This window comes from Opisthorchis viverrini (genome assembly GCF_000715545.1).
Source record: "Opisthorchis viverrini unplaced genomic scaffold opera_v5_56, whole genome shotgun sequence".
In the NCBI taxonomy this organism is placed as follows: domain Eukaryota; kingdom Metazoa; phylum Platyhelminthes; class Trematoda; order Opisthorchiida; family Opisthorchiidae; genus Opisthorchis; species Opisthorchis viverrini.
The window spans coordinates 80,806-103,480 of NW_008751713.1; the positions used below are offsets into that span (position 1 = coordinate 80,806).

The 22,675-nt window shown below is 40.7% G+C and overlaps 1 protein-coding gene across 1 annotated transcript in view; it reads left to right on the forward strand.

The window, feature by feature from the left end:
* Positions 1 to 4,606: 4,606 nt before the first annotated feature.
* Positions 4,607 to 22,675, forward strand: part of T265_03785 (hypothetical protein) — a gene marked incomplete at both ends in the record, with an annotated part of 54,612 nt that continues 36,543 nt past the window's right edge. Inside the window, one exon of the mRNA XM_009168356.1 lies at positions 4,607 to 4,884. Within this exon, the coding sequence (XP_009166620.1) occupies positions 4,824 to 4,884 (61 nt within the window). The remainder of the gene's footprint in view (positions 4,885 to 22,675) is intronic.

Here is a 22,675-nt window from a genome sequence, read left to right on the forward strand (position 1 = left end):
TAATGATCTTGATTTCGCTCCACTACCTTCAGATGAAATGGTTTCAGCCAACTTCGTGAACTAGGTTCACATGTACGTGTACGCCACCAGTGTAGGGCAACAGACGCTGGTTCGACAAATATTAAAGTATCCGACGCCTGGTTTGATGTACAGCATTCATCCGTATACTTTGGCGACAATCTCATAATGATGGAAGTAAGGAAGGCACATTATACTGTTTAAGAGAGGGTTTTCAGGACAACCCTGCCAGAATATTTAAACTGCTACACATGCAGCAATAGGATATGCAGTTTATGTTAGTCAGGATCCGAAAAGGCTAGCAGAAACTTCGGAGGTGTGATCAGTAAAGGTAGTAAGGATCAGTCCCACGACACTTTAGCGGCGATTAATATCATTTGATATATGTGAATGTGCACACTTAATTCATCATGGCAAGTCGCATTCAAAAGTGGAAGTTGCAGACAAAGGCAATGAATCGCAAGAGTGGCCTGAAGAATAAAGTGTCAAGGAACTAACTGTCGTGAGAAAAACTAAATCTTTTTTTAAAATTTTTATGTATATGTGAAATGTTTTACTCACGTCTGTGATTGTCCTTTCTGAGGGAAATCACCACCTTTTTCTGCGCCTCCCTTGGAATCAAGTGCCAAAACGGCTTTCACACCTTACAACTCCACTTCCGTCATTGTTCACTTCAAAGAGTATACTCGCTAAAAGAAAAAAGTTGAGCGGATTTAAGGGAATTGGTGAAAAACAAGAACAATCGGTGGAAGGCTTCCCTTAGATGTTCTGTTCATCATGGTAGGTGGGCATTCTGTGCGTAGAAATAGTTCCCAGGGCATGAATTGAATAAACCGATGACCATCGTTTCCTAAGAGATGGTAACAATCAGAAGGTTCATGGAAGCAGATGCAGCATTTGTAGAATCCAAACTGAACAGCTGCAACTGCTTATATGGAAGCATTCATCAGTTCAGTGAAGTGTAAGGCCAAAGACATCACGGGGATTTGAAAATTTTCATAGAAAGTGCACTGCATTCTAAGTTAGTTTCTTGTTTCAACCATATCATTGTTGGAAGATTTGTAGTCTTCTATACTTTATATCCTGGTGCGCAACTGTAGGACTGGAATAGAAAAATCTCTCCGAGAGGAGCCAGATACTTTTTCGTTGTTATTAATTAACTTCTTCGTGACCATCCAACGAACATGGTTGAACAAAAACAGGAATCTGGTGGGAGAATAAACCAGTCCGGTTACAGTTTTTATACTGATACTGATTTAAAGAGAAAGCTTGGAGTAAAGTGTGGTGTTTTCTGCTCGCAACTCCCGATGAATGAGTTGGTTGAACTAGCTAGGGATGAGGAAAATAAAAATGTCGGATAATAATGTGTACTGACTGTCCCGGTAAAATAGTTCCTGCAGACAGATTCAAGTTTGGTTGCTCCATCAAGTTAAGGTCCACGCCATTAAAAAGGCCAAGCATTATGGATCCCATTTCTTAAATGTATTTATGAAGCTTTAAAGAGGGGTAAACTTGACGATAACTTAACAATAACTAGGACCTTCGAATACGTCTGCCTTGGAATAAATCTATAACAGGATATTCGAAAAGCCACTCACTAAAGGTATTTGTTAGAGAGTGGCAACAGCCAACTGGGAAATATGACGGTTACCCGAACAAGGACAATGCACTATGGAATGTCCACTTGGGATGGTCTTTTAGGAAGGAATATAATCTTTCGTTATTGCGAGCAAATCATAATTAATATCAGATTTTTGTGACAGATTTTTGTGCTGACACACCAAAGTTGGTTCACTCATATTGGGTCCCTCATTTTTTAAAACCTGGGATATAACAGGCAAACTTTTTGGCGATCACCATTATCGCTTGAAAAACAAGTCACCAGGGTAAAGGGGACTGCACTATAGCTATCTATAATGTGCCCTGACGACTAATGAGAACTACAAGAAAAAGCACAAGCTTCCCATTGACTTCAAAAAACCCGCTGCACAGCTTATTTTTAAACCTTCTCATAGTAATTCTGTCATTTTGTTTGTGTACGTACTATAAACCTTCCACATACTTGTTGGCTACTGAAGTAGCTTTTCCCTCCTTACTGAATAGTGAATCACAATGACTGCTACTGTAAAAAGGTAATCTCTTCTGAGGGTCCCAGTTCTGTGGACTTACTATGTTAGTGTTTGCGCAGCGGGAACTTCAGAAAAATTTTGAAAACAAGCTTGTGTACATTGAATTTAGCCGTGTACTTACTTGTTGAGTTAAAAGAGGCGAACCAAAAACACGAAATCCGTATTCTGGTCTCTGTTGGTGGGACTGCTTTGGAAAAACTTAGGGGGTCTCTGTAAGAAAAATGATGGTCACCTCTCAAATGTTCTAGTTTCAAGCTTAATCCCACAGGGCGGGGGTAAAGTTATCATAGCTAAGATGTGAGAGGTGAACTGTTTTCTTGGGGGATTTTACTGAGAGTGACCATCATGTATAGCTCTGAGCATAAGAACGCGGTTGAATCGTAGGTTCTTACAGCCATGCCATAAAAGCTCGTTTAGATTTGAATGAGTCTAGATCAGTGAGAACATTTCACATAACTTCGTCAGACAGATTCACTGTTGCAATCAGCTGCTAATACAAGTTAGTCGTTACGAAACAACGTCGGTATTTCATCAGGTACAACTTACGGTGGAAACGTTTAGTAGATAAACCAGTCAGCGATTATTAAGTCCACGAAATTTCGTGAATCATTTTGCAGTCATTCTGTTTTGGAATTTGCCAGCGGTATAAAATGCTAATCGCACCCAGTTTTAGCTTTCGATTCTATAAGCCAGCACCTCGGGATAGCAAGAAATAGTTCCGTACGAGAACGGTGTCCTTTGGATAAAGAAACCTGATCAACCGTGGCAAAAGAAAAAGCATTGTTATTTTGGTATAAACTCCGTTACCGTAAATCGGGTTGCCAGAGCGATTGTTTAACCAGGCGAAATTCTCCATTCACTAGAAACGATGTGGTGAGTAGTACGTATTCAACGTCTTTTGGTAATCACATTACTGCTCAGTCCAGTTCGAGTGGATGAATTAGGTGTCTTCAAACTGCCTTCATGTTGTGATTTGTCCCTAATAAGTTCCAGATGAATGAGCTGTTATAAGGCCGACAAGCCTGCCGAAAACCGAAGTCAGTATGTTAAGTGACAACTGAAAATTTCTGGGGAAAGCGTCTTTCTTGCAGTGACAAGAACGTCCTCTGTGAATTCTCACAGGAGATACTGATACAACATCCATAGTATATGGAGAAAATAGTTCTAGTGTTGAACTAATTATTTAACGCTTATCGTTTTTTATTAAGAAGTCGTAGCTCTTTTTTCATTATGAATTAAAACTAGGCCAGATATTTCCGTTTGGGAGGATAAGTTCACAGAAGCTTTGCTGTGGAGGGAGGCGGCTACAGTGAAATTCTGAAAGCTTTTGAAGTGGATAAACCCTTTCCACTCTTGAGCTTCAGGCTGTTGTTTAATGAGGCACATTTAGTCCACCGATTTTCTGAAGAAATAAGTTTAGTAACCCAAAATATGGGACGATCAGTCGCGAATCCGTAAAGTTAAAGGCTTCGGACTCCAAGCTGAACAACGATAAAGGTTTTCCAGCTCAAATGAACATTAAAAATCGCTTACTCTACAAATATCTTGAGCAGACCACCCTAAGAGACTATCCGGAAACTGTCTCATCCAATAAGTTCTCATTTTCATGCTGACTTGTATGGAGAGGGACAACTGCAACAGACAGGTCAGTGACAGCTTTAATATAATCTTGATTCGGAGTGAATTTCCCTATGAATAGCTCAAACATTTTTATGTCGAAATTGCTATATTTCTCTAGAAGTGACCCTTCCATATTGCACTTGGCATCATCGCCACATTTTGGAGGGGGGCGCCGTAAAATTACCAAGAACTTAACGTTTGGCAACTTCACTTTTTTCGTGGTATCATGTTCAACTGCACTCAAACAACTATCGACAAGTTGAGTTTTTCGGGCAAGCCAACTGCACGAAGACTGTATGCTGATAATAAAAGCTGGGCACAGTGTGCTTTCTGTACTAAGCAAATTCAAGTTACGAGCACCATGTGAACCCAGCTAGCTACTCTTTTGCTGCTCGTAAAGGGCAAACAATCGAACGGTACACGTTTGTTCTCGTGCAACTCTCGGTGGTAGTTTGGGGACTAAATGTAAACGACCGACTTCATCAGCTTGCCGACTATTTGCTCGGGGTCATATCAAAAGCTACATGCACATACAGAACAAAACCCGCGGCAAACAAACAGCCGCATCACACACTGTACTCTAGATAAACTGTCAGGAATAACCCCTTGTGCCTGCCGCACCAAACGTTCAGTAGTGATGATCGAACAAACGCCCGACTCAGTAACAGTTCACCACATGTGTGCACCCGAATCGACGGATAGATAGTGGAGGGGGGCTGTCGAATACTGATAAATTTACCGTAGTCAAACATTGTTTCTTGGCAGTGTGTGCGCGTTCTTACACCAGCCAGATAAAATAGCGTCGTTATCTGATTGTACGTATCAGTGTTTCAACTTTGCTGAAATTGTGAGCAAAACGTTTTGCTTTGGACATTTTCAGATGATGGAAATAACTGTCATCAGTGTGCACTTTTGGTGCCCAAAGAATAACTTGACGATTTTACACAGGGGCCACATTGGAGTCAACAACTGTAATAAATATTCCCTACGCTAAACTACACCACTGTGACACCAGAGTATCTTCGTAACACTTGAGGATTGCGCTCGAATCGATCGATGCAGCCCGGTGATTCACATTTCGCCTCATCTGATAAAGTTGGGAACGCATTTTCCCAAAGTGAGTTGCTGTATGTGATTCTATTTATTTCATAGCGTTTTAGTAATACGCTATTATTTTATTCATCAGCACATTAAAATGATAATTATACGGAAGGAGATAAGCACCAAAAACAGTAATTTCCTGCCGTTAAATCATTTTGAATGAAAAATTATCAGAACAACTCTATTGGTCACTCTTTAGAAGCAATGGATTACGAGGTTCTGTATACGTATACTGTCGTTTTTGTCCTACGATATGTGAATTGTCAAAGCCCCCCCCCACATATTTTACCTTGTAATAATCTCCCTTCCTGTGCACAACCATATGCTATTTTCGTCAAAGCCTACTGGTAGTGTTAAGAATATATCACAACAGTATCATTACATTGACCCAGCGATTATACTTGAGCATCTTGACGGAAGCCCAAAAGTGAATGCACATCGAGTTACAGTGTGGCATGAACGCCGTCACGTCATACTAACTTATATTCAAATCGCCTTCAAACTTTTGTCAAGTCATTTCAACATTCCTCCTTGGTTAACGCAACAGTTTCATCCAAGCCAACACTGAAGAAACACCATATATATGACATATAAATGGTATGTGTACGTAGTTTACGAGCAGCAGCCCCTGACCTGCTTCTCTACGGGCAAGATATGCAGTTCTAAGTGAAAAGTGGTATGCAACTGATGAATTTTTGCCCCATTTTAATAGTAGCAAGGTAGATATAGAGGCAGTTCAAATCAAAGCAAGTGTGGATGGAAAATCTCTTCATTTCAGCAGTCCCTGCAAGTTCTCGATGCAGTGGAAATGAGCGCAAACTAGAGTTTGTCCCAATATTTGCAACCAAACTTAGAAGCGTCCAGAACAAAACGACGCTGTGGATTTTCCTGCTATCTACCAACGATGCTTGTTTAAAATTGACCAAGCTTATGGATCTGGCAAAATTGCAACCATCTAAAAGTAGGGTAATGCAGGTACCCACTGGATATATTTACTGGAAAAAAATACATAGAGAACAGATTTTTACAATGATTTGCCCATTTTTGCTGATGACGTCGAGGTGAGCGCCGTTTTTTTACTAATATTGGAAAAGAGGACAAAGCGCATGAGGAAAAATACCAAGGGGCCCTGGTTTGTGCCAAAAATCATGCTTTAATTCAAAATTTGGTGAGCTACAGAAGAAATTGGAAGACGTTTTTGAAGGGAGTTGTAATATTTACCTAAGAAATCCATTAATAAAATTTTCAAAAATACGTAGGCCACCGAGTTCTTTTTCTCACACCGTTAGTACTCAGTCTTTGTTGTGTTGTTTTCAAACAACAAGTTCAAATAGGGTAGGTGGGATGTGAATTATTACGGCTTCTGGTTCGTACGTTTTCGGTAACCCATAGAGAACGGTGGGGTCCTTTTCTAGAACGGATGTGAGCTGGTTACTTGCCCAGAGCTCAAGTTTCTCATCAGCCCGATGGATGTTGCTGGGGCCCTCTGGCCTAGGCATTTACAAATAACCCCACCCAAACTTATTGCCCTTACTTTCCAATAAGGAAGCAAGGTTGATATGTGTCCACGCTACGGAGGAGCGTGTGGTAAATAGGTGTCTAAATTATTTGAAATTTTTGAGCTTATTTGACCCACTGCACTGCAATCGCCCAGAAATTTGTTTGAGGTATGTTGGACCACCAATCATTCATTCGGTTGAGGAGTTGAATTGAAATTACAACAAACACTGACAGCATGGTGGCTGTGATATTAATTCTCTTTGAAATCTTGAAATTTCTCCAATAGAATCTTTCACTACGTTTTGGTGGGCTCTGTTTTAAGTTTTTAACCTCTCTATTATTCAATTTTCGGCACAAATTTAGTCCAATAGGTTCAGATTCTGCCAATCGAAGAAAAGCCCATTTAAGTATATACCTTACTTTGGAAACATTCACTCCCTCAGCATCATCTTCAGACACGGCAACAACAGTGTTTATGCTGATGCCTTTCTGTGGTCTAACTACAAAGCTTATTTAATAATACATTAAGTGTGAAGGTGAAAATAAGAATGCCTCGGAAGATGAAGGGGCCTGCTGCTTATCCACCATAAGCGTTCTGAGTTATCGATACCTTCATTCGGTAGAAAATTGAAACGACGTACTCTGCTGACATGGTATAGGTGTCATTCCGAGCCCTGTTTACAGACATTCACAGAATGGTCACGGAGTCTGATTTCTGAGAGATGAAGAGCACCCACAGCCTCCAGATCCATTACACATACGGTTTTACCTCGCAGTTTGCGCTATTTGGAAGGCAAAATTGGGGAGAATCCGGTAGTTGACGTTCTGGCTTGCATGGCACATGTTTCAACTGCAGCAGATTTTGGTCCTGGGTTGTCCCTATTGACCGATGTAACTGCTTCACAATGAAACAGCAATCCTCTGATCACATCGTTGCGAGCTTATCCACGCCACCCTAAACAAGCAATGCTTCTGAGATGTAGGTGATTTAAGACCTGAAGATGCCATATAACATCTGGCCACAAAAACCATTTCTTGCAACCACACAAGACATTAGCCATTATGGCAGTTTATTCCACACAACCCTTGAGACACAGTGATATACACTTTTGACGCCACAATTTTCGCCTATTGGTATGTGATTATGGTCTTCGTAATACGTGGCCGAACTTCATAAGCATTATTATCAGAAGTCACTGGCAGTAACCGACCCTAGTAGTCCGAGCAATCAATTTCTCCCCCATATGGATGCAAACAGGTTAGATAGACACTACCCGAGGGATGCACTACCGTCTCTAAACAGAGCAGGTAGAAGATAATCAGGGTTGGAGTAGAGAATAGAGACTCACACATTTTAGCACGTCAAGGATCAAGCCAGAATGAGTCGCGCATATCCATGTTTAGTCAAATTTTGCCAGGCCTTGCTGTATACTTAATGAGGAAGTTTTACGGTGGAATGTTGCAGTGTATTGGTGGTAAGCTCCATAAATTGATGTTTATGCCGGTCTTACATATAGCCTCCGTTGCGTTGGATAGCTCAAAGCCCAACTGAACCACTTTCAACTCTTGAGGGTCCGTCGTTTTTTAGGAGCACATGGACTCCCGGAGTATTCGCATCGGGTTGCGCTTGCCAATGGTCAACATATTTGCATCCGGAATGAATACGCGTCCTATATAGTTGTTGGTGCATACATCGTTTTCCAAACTACTTGAAAACTATTGTGATTTGTCACTTTGTCACTTATTTTATCACTATGATGTCCATGAATAGTGATTAGCACCAAAAGGAGGAGTCGACTGGTAGTTCGGAACCGTTGGAGATGAGGTTAACAATCAGTAGGTTTATTGCCGGGCAGCGCTTTGCTTCGGTTGGCTGAGCAGATTTCCAGGTTTTCCTAGCGTCAAGGCAATTCAAGATCCTGCGAGTAGAAAACAAAATTTGCGTTAAGCCTTGGTTAACGGCTCTTAGTTGTTTATGTGAATTTTAGCAACCGATGAGCTTCGGGTAGAACGGGATGAAAGGAGGCTTTGTCATGACGATCTTTATATTCTTGTATTTTCGAAAATTAGTTTCTGAACAAGGAATTAAAAATGTTTACTGGGCCGCGATCTCCCAATGCTTAACATCTCTTAAAAGAATATATTCGGTCTCCCAAAATAAGTGACAGGCCTTCGATGTTTTTTTGCGTTGACCTTCTCAGTTCAAGCTTTATTTAAGCCTGATATAAGTATCATATTCTAATACACATGATGGACAAATATAATGTCCATACACTCGTTAAAGCAGAGCTTGAGGTGGTTGGCTAACTGCCTGCACAAGAAAAACGGTTCAGATTACTGGAGAACAATAGGACAGTTAAAGCAGACGTGTTGTTCAGGTGTAATGAATTATCAAAAAAATAAACTCTCGTCCAAAGTCTTCTGATAAAATTTTGTCTGAACACATCTTTTTGCTTTTTATATCAATGCTTTTGAAAAGCCTTTGAAGATTCACTAAAAAGCAGAAAAAAGTGACGCTGACAAATAAAAATACACAAAATAATTCGATAACTGAAGTTGAAAGTAGAGTTGAAAGACGGATGTTAAAAAACAGGACTTGGAACTGGCTCATAAGAGTGAAGAACAAGCTCATTGTCGATCTAAAATACTAAACATCTTGACAGATTTTCCCAAAAATTATCTTACCAGGTCAGTGATAGGAAACAACATTACAGTCATCCCCAAAATTATGGACCTATTAGTCTGCCGAGAGATTGTTAACGGGGACTTGTAGAAAGTGGAAGTATCCAGTAGCCTTCGATGCAAATCCAGTGTTGCGAAGACTTTCTGTTATATGGAGGTGTTCAGATTTTAGTAGGTCACAAATATCTGGACACACTAGATTAAATTGGTATGTACTGATTTCATGCGGAAACGCCCGGTGTCAATACAAGGAACCTCAGAAAGATCCTTCTCATATTGATGAACATGGTTCCAGTACCTTTATAAGTCCACAAAAAACACGGAGCAGGCATGCAATCAAGTTCCTAAAAGACACGATAATGTACACATTGCATATGGGTGATCCGCGATTTCCCACGTTAAACGGCTGCGCGGGCAAAAACGATATGCTAACTATTGGCTCCGTTAGAGATATTATTTCAGTGTGTACGATTAAAGATGGCCCATTTAAGCATTTTATTTGTGAACATATGATCACGAACCTGAGTTTGGACGAAAAATTCGTTCCTCAACTGAAGTCGCTCGTTGCCGAACAGTTCGGTGCTGCCCGCCATTATGAGACACCCTAAGGTCTTCTTGGATGCACCGTGCTAATGACTCCCAACAAGGATAAAAACTATGCAGTGCTTATCGACTCTTCAACATGGATTGGCAACACTTACAAAACGAAATCTCCATCAAATGTTCTCGAATCCCCCACATTACCAGCAAACATTAGACAGTGACATCAGAAGCGCACCCGAATCCAAATGAGATGGTTTTTCACACAGTGAAGCACCGCTCTAATATGAGGAAACTCGCGAAATACCAGCTCGGGTGGGATGTCCGTTTGTCACAACAGGCATTTAGTTTCGAGTGCTAATGTTGTGTCCTAGTTCTAATTTATTCGCCATGGAAAAAGACTGCCGTAGAAAGTCAGTTAGCTCAATTTTTGGGCCAACGGGATGCCGATACTTTTCTCAACGCAATACCGTGGGCTGCACTGAATTTCAGTCAGAATGAGAAGTGCAGGTATAACTTGCCAGCAATTTAGCAGTAATTTCGTCCATTTCTCGTCTTTGGAATGGGCAAATAAAACATTGTATTTCTGTTTGCATTCGTATTTTCCGTATATTTCCTCAGTAATGTAGAAGATCGTTTCATACACTTCGCTTGAACGCATCCACCTGATTTAATCAGTCTACGAACAGGTAGCAAAACCGCCTCAACTTTGTTCTTTTCTAAATGGTCCTCTCTACCAGTTTACACGGATCCCGTTTTGAATTCGATCTTCGTGATGAGCTTTGAGCTCTTTTGTTCTGGTTGCGAAAGCTGTAGAAAATACATCTATCTCTATAGGTCTACGCGACCAGAACATTTACTAGGTCGCCGTCTGGAGCGTCGGGTAAACCAACCACATGTTTCACGCGTGACTTGCTTACCTGTTCATACCGGATTACCCAGGTGCGTCAAGCTTGCCGTGGTGGAGTTGTGGTAACACGCTTGCCCCGCAAGCCAGATTTCCGGAGTCGATACCCCGGGGCATGGCCAAAGATAAGCACATCTGATGAACTCTAATTAGAGCGGAACTCGAATACCGTGCTTCCCTCTTGAGTGTCGACGTGCCAAACCAGTTGCGCGAGAACAGGAGAACTGTTCAAATGACAGTAAAGCAGATGTGACCACATATTCACCGATCATGAGTGGATACTTAGATCATGCCAACCTTGATATACAGTAGGATAATACTCGCAGAAACGATGTTAATCGTAAACGCACTGAATTTATAGACCCCCTGGTTTTTACACTTGCTATAGATTCATACCCCTTTGTGAAACCTCATCTCAAAGGAAGTGTGAACGGTCCGGACGACTGTTAACTGGAGATGAACGAGAGTAGCTACCATAAACATTACTGGAATTTTATCCACGGTCGTATGTGGGACATGAAAGTTTCTCTCATATAAGAGGCTTCAAGTCCAAATAAAAAGTGAAAAAATTGCATCGCAAATTCGAACTTTATTTGTTTATGTCCTGGACTCTGTCTGTTCTCAGTGAACTGAATGGTCATTAGTGCCCTTACGTCCATCAATTTTGTTTACAAAAATTTAATAATCCTTCCAGTAAAAAATAAATTAACCGCAAATACGCTGTCAGTTTGTAATGCTCGTGATGAACCCTTGCATACTTAAATAGTTTTGGATAACTTGCTGTCTCGTACATCGCAACGCAAGCTGTTTGGCGACCCGGCATAGACCAGTTCATTAATAAAATAATTTTCTGAGCCTCTTGGAGAATCCAATTAGGTATAGCGAAATGGCCTTGCTCATGACATTCCGATCATGCCTCTCTCTAGGTTCTGCGGTATGCGATCTTATTTGAAATTTTGACAGTGAATCATTATGCCCACAGAGTTTTTGGTCCAGAAAACATTTCGCACTGTGTTTTATGTAATCTGTTTTTGATGTTATGCTGGGTTCTTCCCAGCAGGCAAGTCCCTCGGTCTTTTTAAACTTTTACTTCAACTTTGCTGTTTTCCAAAACGTCATTCAGTAAGTTATCTCAAAATCTTGGTTCAGGTGACGCAGTCCTCCTAAACGTGGGACCGCCGAATCCTCGGTTACCTAATTTTTAACTCTCAGTCGCTCACAGTGATGTTGACTGTATCTTTTTATTGCCCGACTTTCTATAGAGAATTCAGAATTTGACAAAAGGGTGTTAAACACTTCGCATACCTATTCTACCACTTCGTTCCTCGCAAACGCAGATTCATTTGGTTTTCGTGTTCCCAAGTTCACACGTGTCACAATAACTGCCAGATGCGATCAGTCCCACTAAGTTTTCCAGTAAGCTAAATAGTAGGGCCCTCAGTCGAGTGGTTTCAAGAGTTTCATATTGGGTGGCGGAAAACACTTCCTTCTGGATTCCTATTCCAGTCTTGATCTCGATCAGACTGCAGCCAAAATATGTAACGTGACAGACATAAGTGTCATGAGCTTGAAACTGAGCTTACAGTAGTGTGTGAAACGCACACCATGACGAAATATAGGACCGTCTCGTTTTCAGGGGAAAATCTAACCCCCAGAAAAACTTCATCTTGTAGACAATTATTTTGAATGAAGGAAAATTTTGAAATTTAAAAACAATAACAACAAATTTCCACGCAGTTTCCGAGGGATTAACTGAAATCAGTCATTAGGTCCTTGAAAAATACCTTATGTGAATCTAATAAACAATAAGTCGGGTTAAAACAAAAAGATCTAAACTCTTTTTTGGTTGTGTGACAACTGTAACAAAGGAAAACTCAGTTAAATATAGCAAAATTAAAAAAGCGGGATAAATCCAGGTCAGTGCTGCTGAGTTTGGAACTCAGCGAATAACGCCTCCGTACTAATTGGTATTACATTGGTAGCCCGTTTTTTCATTCATGCAGTTAGCAAATAAAAGTGTGAATCAGATGCTCTGTGGAACCTAATAACCTGGCTGTTACATTGACCAAAAGATAGATTCATTGTTGCCTGGTTCCAAAATAAATTTTTCGCGCGTTCTTCAAGACTCACCTACTATCTGTACGTGTTCGAATCAAAGTGTGACATCTAACGTGCCATGGAAATTTGTTTTGACAATGACTTTCCGTAATGTCGGACATCATTCTTCCAAACCGAAGCTCTTTCTTCTGGGCTGATATTTACTTACTGTGGCTGAACAAAAGTTTATTAATGACAGCAATCTTTAACCTTTAAAATCAGACTAATACTGATTCTGTAACATTCCACTTGTTTTTGTTGGGGCTTTATGCGAGCGCTACTTTATTGTGATATTAGGAGGCCTTTGGGCCGATACGTTACTGGAGTTTTTATTTGAAGCTGTCAACAACAGTTTTTGTGGCTCACACAGACAAAACGCTCAGGCGGCACCCTGATGGGTATATTAGTCGAAAATACGCACATTTCAGCATAACCTATTACAAGGTTAGGTTTATATCTTTTAATGTGTTCTATCCATTAGCAGTATTATACTTAGTTCAAGGTTTTTGTCACCGCACACTGTACTACCGTCCACATGACATAAACAAATTAGGCAATCTTGTGAGTAGTTTCATTCATGAAAATATACTGCGATATCTCGATTATTGTGCCAACTGAATCATGAGGCGGTCTGTGTGCAGCACATTCAGTTGGAGGACATCATAAACGAGAGATTCAGTTGAGTCTCCCGTGAAAGCCAAATTGATTTGCAAATGAGTGTATTTCCCGAAAATTAGGCTGTCATCTAAGTGTCAAGCTTCCCTAGAAAGAAAAATCTTGAACGCTGCAGTCCACTGAAAGAATGTTGATCTTTGTTTTCAAAAGTTAGCTGCATATACAATATGTGAAATGCAAGATTTGGACGAGTTTTTAAAGAACCTTTAAATTGCGGTTTGCCTCAGATGGATGTCGGTTTTGTCCCGTTTGGGATGGTGTATTTATACCCTGTCCGTAGGTTGGAATCATTTCATTCATTCCGTCAGAACTCAATTACTTATATGTTTTGTTCTAGGCGAACCGGTTAGCCTAGGACAAGAAACATCCTGTGGAAGTGTTGCCTGCGTATTTTTTTCAGTCACTGTGCCATTAAAAGTTTAATCACTGTGCTGGTTGACGGAATCTTAGAGTCTAGCTAACCTGTTTTGCAATAATTTGTTTGTTTGTTTGTCTTAAATGTCATTCGAGTCGATCTACCCGCCATAGGTCTAAAACATTTTTTCGGCTCTATTTCTTATTTAATCTATCTCACTATGCCCTGCAGATCAGCATTAATTATTTCCTTCTGTTCTGCTCTATTATATTCTGCTATGCACTGGTCAGCAGTTTGATGAAACTAGTTCTAAAACAAGCGAAAGAAATTCAAAGTTAAACATATTTATAAAACTCTTACTACAATGGTCGGACGCGATGCGTATTGGGTTAAGCAATCTCGTTGCCTAACCGCTCATGTTTATTTGAAGTTTTGTGTTCATTTTCAGAAGCCCGAGATTATTTCTGAGTTTTCATATATTTTTGAAATGTTTACCATTGTCTGAGGATTGAGTACCAGTCATGCCATGAACGGATTAGGAAGTCAATGTTTTTACGAACGAATAAAACTAAAAAATCAACCATAATTTTCATGGCGAATTTCGGTAAATTCAGACCATCAAAAACATTGTAACATTTTTGAACAGGAGGTGTGCTCATTTTTGTGCACTCGAACTACTAATTTTCGACGTGTGACATTTTTATATTATATATGCTGTGAATGTTTTTTTTTGGACATTTTAGAATTTTTACACTACACTACTTTGTTGTACACTGTGAAACGAAGAATTTTCGACGGTACGACATTTTATTCTCAGTATTTTTCGGGCACTTCACATGTAACCTCAATAGTACTAAAAAAAGACAAACTTTTTGGAGTGCCCCGAAAACGAGTTTTCAGGACTGGACTTTGACCAAGCTACCTGTGGTAAACTTGGGTGTGTTATGTTATTGTGGAAACGATGATCGATAGCTGTTTTCACACAGGATAACTTCAAGCTATACATTCAAATGTCTGGGCAAGAGCTTAGTAGCATCACCTGCCGTAAACCGTGCAATTTGCTATTTCAGACACAAAGGAATTCCTAATGGCCGAGTGATTTACACACTTTATATTCAGTGGAATACTCAATCTGGATTTCAACTCCGAACGTTTGACATCCGAAGCAAGCTTGTTACCACTACTTCAGCAGCGCATAATGGAGGCATCCGAAATATCTCTTCTGAACCGGCGCATATGGTCACGGTTGAGTGATGCGATTGGTTTGCTCAGTGCCCCTAAATCTCTTGGTTGTGCCGACCGGTTGGGCCGTTTGCCAAAATTTACCAGTTACGTGGTATCAAGTGGTAACGTTTCGATAAGCTGATGGCGGTGGTTGGACTTTTTGAATTCACATTCGTTTGTATATTTTTCCACGGACTTCACGCCAAAGATCGTCGGCAAGAGCGAAATTTGTATCCAGTTTATTCCACTTTTACCTTGGGCAATTCAGTATAACTGAACATGGGCAATGTGTTGAAATATTGGTAGCTCGGATGAGTTAATTGGTTGTTGATCAGGTGGCTGTTGATCTGATCTCCGAGCTTGGAAATTGGCTTGCAGGCGTTTCGTCAACATATGAGGAGGCATCATCGGTGCGCAGTTGGGTGGGTTCTCTTATGGGTTCTCTTATGAGTTATGCAAAAGTGACCAGACGAGGAACTCATAAGAGAAGTAGGAAAGAATCATTCAAGCGGACACAGCGACTGGATTGGAGGAGGCACCAACTAAAGCACCAAACCAGCCGGCGGACACAGGGACACTAACCGCCACGGTGGAGGAAATCGGGCGGTACAAGCAACCAATCAAACTCGAGAATGTCAGAACACAACGCAATACAAATCAAGCCTAGAGAGAACAAGCTACTAAAAATAGAAGGCTTTGGGATAGCCAATCAACACAAAGGGACGCAGACCACAAAGCAACAAAGATCATAAATGGATCAATATATTCACCAAATTCGTTACACTTTAAGTAGCCACTCACGTCAGAAGATAACAGATAACCTACGAATGCTACATAAACGCACGCAGGCAAGGAAGAAGTACCCACTCAACTGCGCACTGATGATGTCTCCTCGTATGGTGACGAAACGTTTGCAAGCCAATTTCCAAGCTCGGCGAACAGATCAACAGCCACCTGATCAACAACCAATTAACTCATCCGATCTACCAATATTTCAACACATTGCCCATGTTCAGTTATACTGAATTGCCCAAGGTAAAAGTGGAATAAACTGGATACAAATTTCGCTCTTGCCGACGATCTTTGGCGTGAAGTCCGTGGAAAAATATACGAACGAACACGTTTGAATGTGAATTCAAAAAGTCCAACCACCGCCATCAGCTTATCGAAACGTTACCACTTGATACCACGTAACTGGTAAATTTTGGCAAACGGCCCAACCGGTCGGCACAACCAAGAGATTTAGGGGCACTGAGCAAACCAATCGCATCACTCAACCGTGACCATATGCGCCGGTTCAGAAGAGATATTTCGGATGCCTCCATTATGCGCTGCTGAAGTAGTGGTAACAAGCTTGCTTCGGATGTCAAACGTTCGGAGTTGAAAATTTTCGGATCATTGTGCAAATAAAACATGTACCAAAACTAGGCAGTTGCATCAATTATTATGTTTGGTACAAAATGACACCACCTATTAGACAATGGGGATGACCTTTTCGCCCCTAAATTAAATTTTCGAATGGTACAGCATCAAAAGTGCTAAGATTTGCTCCCAGCTACACGGAGAAGATCGCATGGCGACATTAATCGACATATATTGAGAATGCCCCAATAGGTTGACTGGATTCTTAACCTAAGCGAGTAGCTCTTGTCGATGCAAGTGAGCCACCATAGTCGTTACCTTAACTGTGACCAACATGATATTGAACACAGTTTTCCCCGAAAAGTTTGTTTTTATGGCTATCCCGAGTAAGATAAGGTGATTGGACCGTGAATTTTTACTCCTCGGTTTCTAGTATAACAACATAGGTTTGTTCCTATCAACGACATAAAAAAGTGGCCTTGTATTCTACTCTTACCACGGCTCTCTGCAGTTAATATCCTTGACCATACCTGGAGTAGAACTCTGTACATCTGACGTACGGGGCGAAGAGGTTAGCGCAATTCCAGCAGCACACGCGAAAGCCATCCAAATTGTCGTCTGAATAATGTGCAGCGCACTTATGAGAACAAACGGCCTAGAGTGTCAAGTCTCTTGTCCCATACTGCATTCAAAACTTACCCATCCAACCTTCTTCTACGTCCCGGCTTGAGTAACTGAATCACACAACGATAAGTCTACTTGTAAGGTCGTTTAAAGCTCTAGACAGCTTATTATTGGTTTGGCTCTTTTTAGGTCTCATCGAATAGGACTCGTTCCATAAAGTCTATCAATCTCATTTCCTAGTTTGGAAATAAATTGCACGCCTAGTGTTATAAACATTCATTCGATGGTTAAATCTGTGTTTTGGGGGACACAATTAATATTCAGCTGCACTTTTCATTTCCATTGCTTACAATATCTGCTTCCCAGGAAGGGGAAAACGAGCGGCTTCCACATCTAAATGTTATCACTAATGACATACCAGGCGGTCTTTGTGTCACGCATTTAGCCATAAAAATCACAAAAACGATGGACTCAAAGGATTTCATTTGAGTTTCTTGTCGATATCAGGTTGATTTACTACTACGTGGTTATCAAGTAAAGTTTAAAAATAGTGTTTTTGTGGTCTGCTATTTATTACGCAGACAAAGATCAGAAGAAGCACTACGGAGACACAGCAGCAAGTGATTTTTCACAGTGGGTCTGATTTTTTTCTACTCACTGTTGTGACATTATATCGGGTCAGGCTTTTTTTCACTCTGTTCCTCCTCAAATGATATGCTATTCTTTTTCTATTCGTCAGTGATTCATTCTGTGACATTCGCTGCAGCTTCATTCCACTTCGATCATTTTATATTTCAACATAGGACTCCTAAGAATAATCCACTAAGTTCATATGCTATACGTCCTAACTCCATCTGACAACTTGCTTTTCCAAGAGTTTATCGATTGGCTATCCGTTTGAACTACAATCCACTGATGAAGCATGACCCCAACTGTTTACGAGTTCCATTATCCATTCCAGTTATTGTCAAGCCGCACTGAATGTCAATAAATGTCCCCATAGCACACTAACTTGGTTATAAGAGGAGACCTAAATGAATCCAGCCGAAACTCTAGTTTTTAATGAGCCTCTTCATCTGACTTTGCTGCGCAAGAGCGCCTCATAATTTGTTTGGCACCTCATTCAAGATATCCCATGGTATTTTCTAGGCGGAACACAGCTTATAAAGTTGTTTGAAAATCTTCGACAGCGCATGATTGCTTTAGCCTATCAAATGCCTGTAGATCCCGAATTCTCCTCAACCTTAGGTTCGTACTATTCCAGTCCGGACTGTACGGAATTCACGAAATAATCTCAATTGCACACCTCAATTCACCTTGAACCTCAAAAGAATCCAGCTGGACTTTTTGTTAATGAGAGATGCGGTCTGTTTAGTCGACATACCGCATGGTTCAGACAAAGAATATGCGGAGATGTGGCGGCAACCAGTTTGGATATTGCTCCAGCTTAACAACCACTTCCAGTAAGAAACCTACAACAAAAGGGCTTTGCTCTAGTTCTAAGATATCTGCAAGCCAGAGGTTTCTCGGTCAAATTTTTGACAAAAATCCTTTGCTTGCCATGTCTTTTACTCTCCTACTTAATTTTTTCCTATCACTTGCAGTAGGTAGTCAGATCTACATGAAGCTGTGACACAGCCACATACTGGACGCTCACTCGTTTTTTTTCGGATATTTTGCGCACTGAGCAGATTCACCAAATTCCGTCAGCTTTATTACACCTTCTGGAAGATTTTCGTCGAAAAGTGTTCCTCAGCCTGCTTCATCCATTTTTTTAGGATTATGGACCATTTGTAATAGGTCACCCAAATTTGGAAACATCTTACTGAATTCCACTAGTAGTGTTTAGGTAAAAAAATAACACGTTTGTAAAATCGTTTGATGTCTAGCCAAACTGGTACAGTAAAGCACGAGGACTTCGTGAATTGTCCTTAGTAAGAAGCTGTTTTGAGTCTGACAACTTTTGATCATAATGCGAGTCAGTCTGGTGATAAATGTACACTTCAAAGTCGCATCAAAGGATTCACTCAAAAAATCTTTTGGTTTTCAACATTATTATCCGAAAGACTACTAACCCGTATTTCTACTGCTGATGCTTCTCCTAGAATTTTGAATTCAACAGTCGGTGCATGATTTAAACCAACAGCTCGTTTGCAGTTTGATCGGTGCAGTGGTGTGTGAGGTTATGCAGACAGAACAACAACCGAAATGGTGTAAACTTTTGACTCAGTGTGAATGTGAATGCCGGTGAACAACATTCATAGGACGACCAATTTCGTCGGCTCCGCCCTAGTACACGTGATGCTGATTAGTGTGACTTTTCGGTGATACTTAGGAGCCATTAATTTACACAAATAGGACAGTCTAACCAACCGCAGTACCGTGTCCTAGCTGAGGATTGTTACTCCAATTGTGAGAGGTGAGTTTTAGCCCTTTATTATTCGCATATCTACGACTATTTAGCACTTGCAGGCTTGTCACTGTGAGCCGGACACAAGACTCACAAATCTTGAAACACCGAGGCCTTTGAACACAGATTTTTATGAGAGTGGTTTTAAGGCTCATAGAAATTACATTTGGATTACCGGGAAGTTTGCAAACCGGGTGCGCAGTTTGTTTGCGCCGCAAATTGTCCAACGAGTGAGCGCTGTTTTAGCAGAAATATATGACTTCCGAGAGCCTTGTGTGCTCTGAGTTTAAATTTGTAAATAAAAACTCAAGCTTAAATCAACAGAAATTTTCATTTTGCTTTTGTTGCGTTAAAAAACGACAAAAATTAATAGAATTATACTACTTTGGTTACAAGCGAGTTTTTCAAGTTCGAGACTGTACGAGAAAATAGTATTCCCGAAGTGGCCCTTGAGTCACATTTTGAAAGTTGGATCTTCACTAGAGGCCTACTTATAATCTTGAATGGCTGCGCAAAACGCCACTGGGTTTTTTACCTCTAATAATGGGACAAAACTCTAAAGTTGTGGCTTCATGCCCTATATTAGCTCTTTCTATTCAGATCCGCTCTGTAATACAATAGTTTGGCGCGTTTGGAACTTACCTTTGATCCCAGTAGCATACACAGACGCTGTGACTGCGATCAAACCACAGACTTATGCTGATCATCTTCTTAGTGATAGCTGTTTTAGAATCAGTATCCGAAAGTGGTAAAGCTCTCACAAAACCATCCCCTCTGCTGTAACTGAGGAGCATTACTCACCACCATGTGTTCTACACTGTGTACTCGAATTAACCGTATCCTACAGATCCACATAAAGGTACTTCATGAACTCGTGAGGAAATTGACCTAAACACGGTTGCAAAACGGTTGCATGGTAACTTGCTAATAATAGTGTGCTTCAGAATGGCAATACAGACAAATTTTATCAGTGTGTTAAAATCTTGAAATAGATAAACATGCCGCTAAAGGGAAATATATCAAAGAAAAACTTTCGTGTTGTGTGTGTATGCTCAAGTGAAAGACGATGGTTAGTCATCATCACTGGCCTAACGGTATTTTCAACAAGACTCACGAACACAAAAAGTGCATGTTTGAGGTGCCATTGCAATTAAAAAATGACCCTTGCTTATATTTTATTGTAGCAAGTTTTATAATGAAATCTAACACCGATTTGTCCTAGTTTTCGCATAAAGATTACACAAAAATAGCCAAAAAAGGTATCCCCTTCAAGGATGGTCATTTATTTTTTGCGTTGAGAAATTAGAAATTCAAAATTAGAAACTTAAAAGTAAGAAGTGAATCACATCTGACATCCCATAATTAATTCTGCAGAATAGTCAGTTTTGACGAAACTAGTGTAAATATTAGTGGATAACAAGGAGACGTTACCAATCAGTTGGTTATTCACCAAAATATAAACGGGCGAAAGTAACATATCAAAGCGCAGAAATATGTGGTTGATGTAAACAATTTCGGACTTGTTCAAGACAGTTTTGATACAAGAACGTGGTGAAACCGGAATAGTAATTGTTACTTTCTTGGTATGTATCACAAGTCGTGAAAACCGCATTAATAAAGATGTAGAATACCACACGGCAGGGCTTTTATTGCAAGATATATACAGACAAGTCATGTTAAATTTTTTATGTTGTACCACAGCAACACTGACTGTTTATTCAGCCTCCTCACAATGTAGTTAGGGATTTATCAATACAATACTTGTAGTTTTCTTTTAAAGATTTTTATAGCCAGCTGTCGGTTTGCCGTAACTGTTGAGTTGCGAAAACGTTCATAATAAATTGGAAACGCTCCACAGTTTGTTCATCCAGTTCACCAGTATTTCAAAATAACCAATGTTTTCATGTAACCTATTAAAAAGTTGCAAATGTATTTTAGTGACATACTAGACTGCATATTTTCATGCTTTGCGTGCACGTTTTTGCGTCAGGTTTCCGCTCATTCCTAATTATGAAGTTCATCCGAGAGTGCCAAGTGCAAACGGGCTTCAAAAGTGGCCAATTTTCAAAAACAGTACCTGGTTCTTCAGCTTCACGACCGTGCATACATCTAGTGCAACAATGCGCAGCATATAAAAAGAATTGAAGCAAGAGGGCAGGCTTGCTTCTTGAACCAGTCAAATGACATTGGTGTACATGACACTCCTTCAGAGACTTACACTGATGAAGAATTATGACGAAACAAAATGCTGAAAAATATTATTAAAGCCTGTGGAAGTATTTTGTAAAGATAGGACTTCATGAGGAATGCAGATGGATAGCTATACTGGTGTTGAACTGCACGCCCTTGTTACACTATCGTAACAAAAATAATTAATCAGACAAATTAGGGTAAATCACTATTTTTCGGAAGATAAAAACGTTCAGCGTCCGCCGTACTTCTGAGAGGTAAAATTGAGACTTTGGAAAAACTTACTCCGCTCCTTTATGATAAGTTTGTTCCCTCCCGAGAAAGCGGCAAACTACGGTTTTTTTTTCTGACAATTGTTCAATTTAAGTTTTGTTGGTCAAAACATGTTTTGGTGTTACTACTGTCGCGGAACCCGCAAGTCAAGTTTTCGAATGTGGAATTTGGGATATCGTTGCGCCGATCTAATACATTCCGCACCCGGTGCAATTTTTACACATTCTTTCGAGGTTTTGTCAATATTCGTGGACAGTACAGAAAGAATAATAAACAGCAAAGGTGAGTGGCAGAATATGAAAATACTTTTCGTGGATTGTGACTCGTGACCCGACAGTCAGCCTTCCTGATCTGACTGCTAGTGTGAAGGGACTTGGGAGATTCGGAGATTGCGTCCTGTAATTGAAGCTAGTTTATGCTGGAACGCTGAAAAGCACTGTAAAACTATTTCATTCCTATTGGAAATCATCAGCATTAATCACCTCACCAATCTCCAGAGTATTTTGACCTCGTGACCTCCCTGCTGGTGAAAGGAAGAAGGCCTTCGCTACAGATCTTCAACGAGTCTTCCTAGAGATTCGTTGCCTCCACTCATTCGTCGGTCAAATCCAAGCAAATGTTACAAAGTGGCCCCACGAAACGAATAACAGAATCCCCTTTTTCAGTCGACGCAGAGCGAAATTCTACGAACAACACACACTACTCGCGTGCCTCCCGATCAGTAGTATCACCGTTACACACCTCCGCCCCGTAAAGCTCGTTCGCATGCCATCGATTTTCATTTCCCTCCGTCAGGTGGGCTTCGGCAGCGGGTCTATTCGGCCGCTCTTCAGGTGTATCATGCCACTTGCGAAGCTGCGTCCCATTCACTACTTTCGATCCCCGACCATCTTGAATGGTATAGACGTTCCCCCTTCGGTCGGTGACTACAAACGGCCCTTGCCATCGGCTGCCTAGCTTCCGCGACC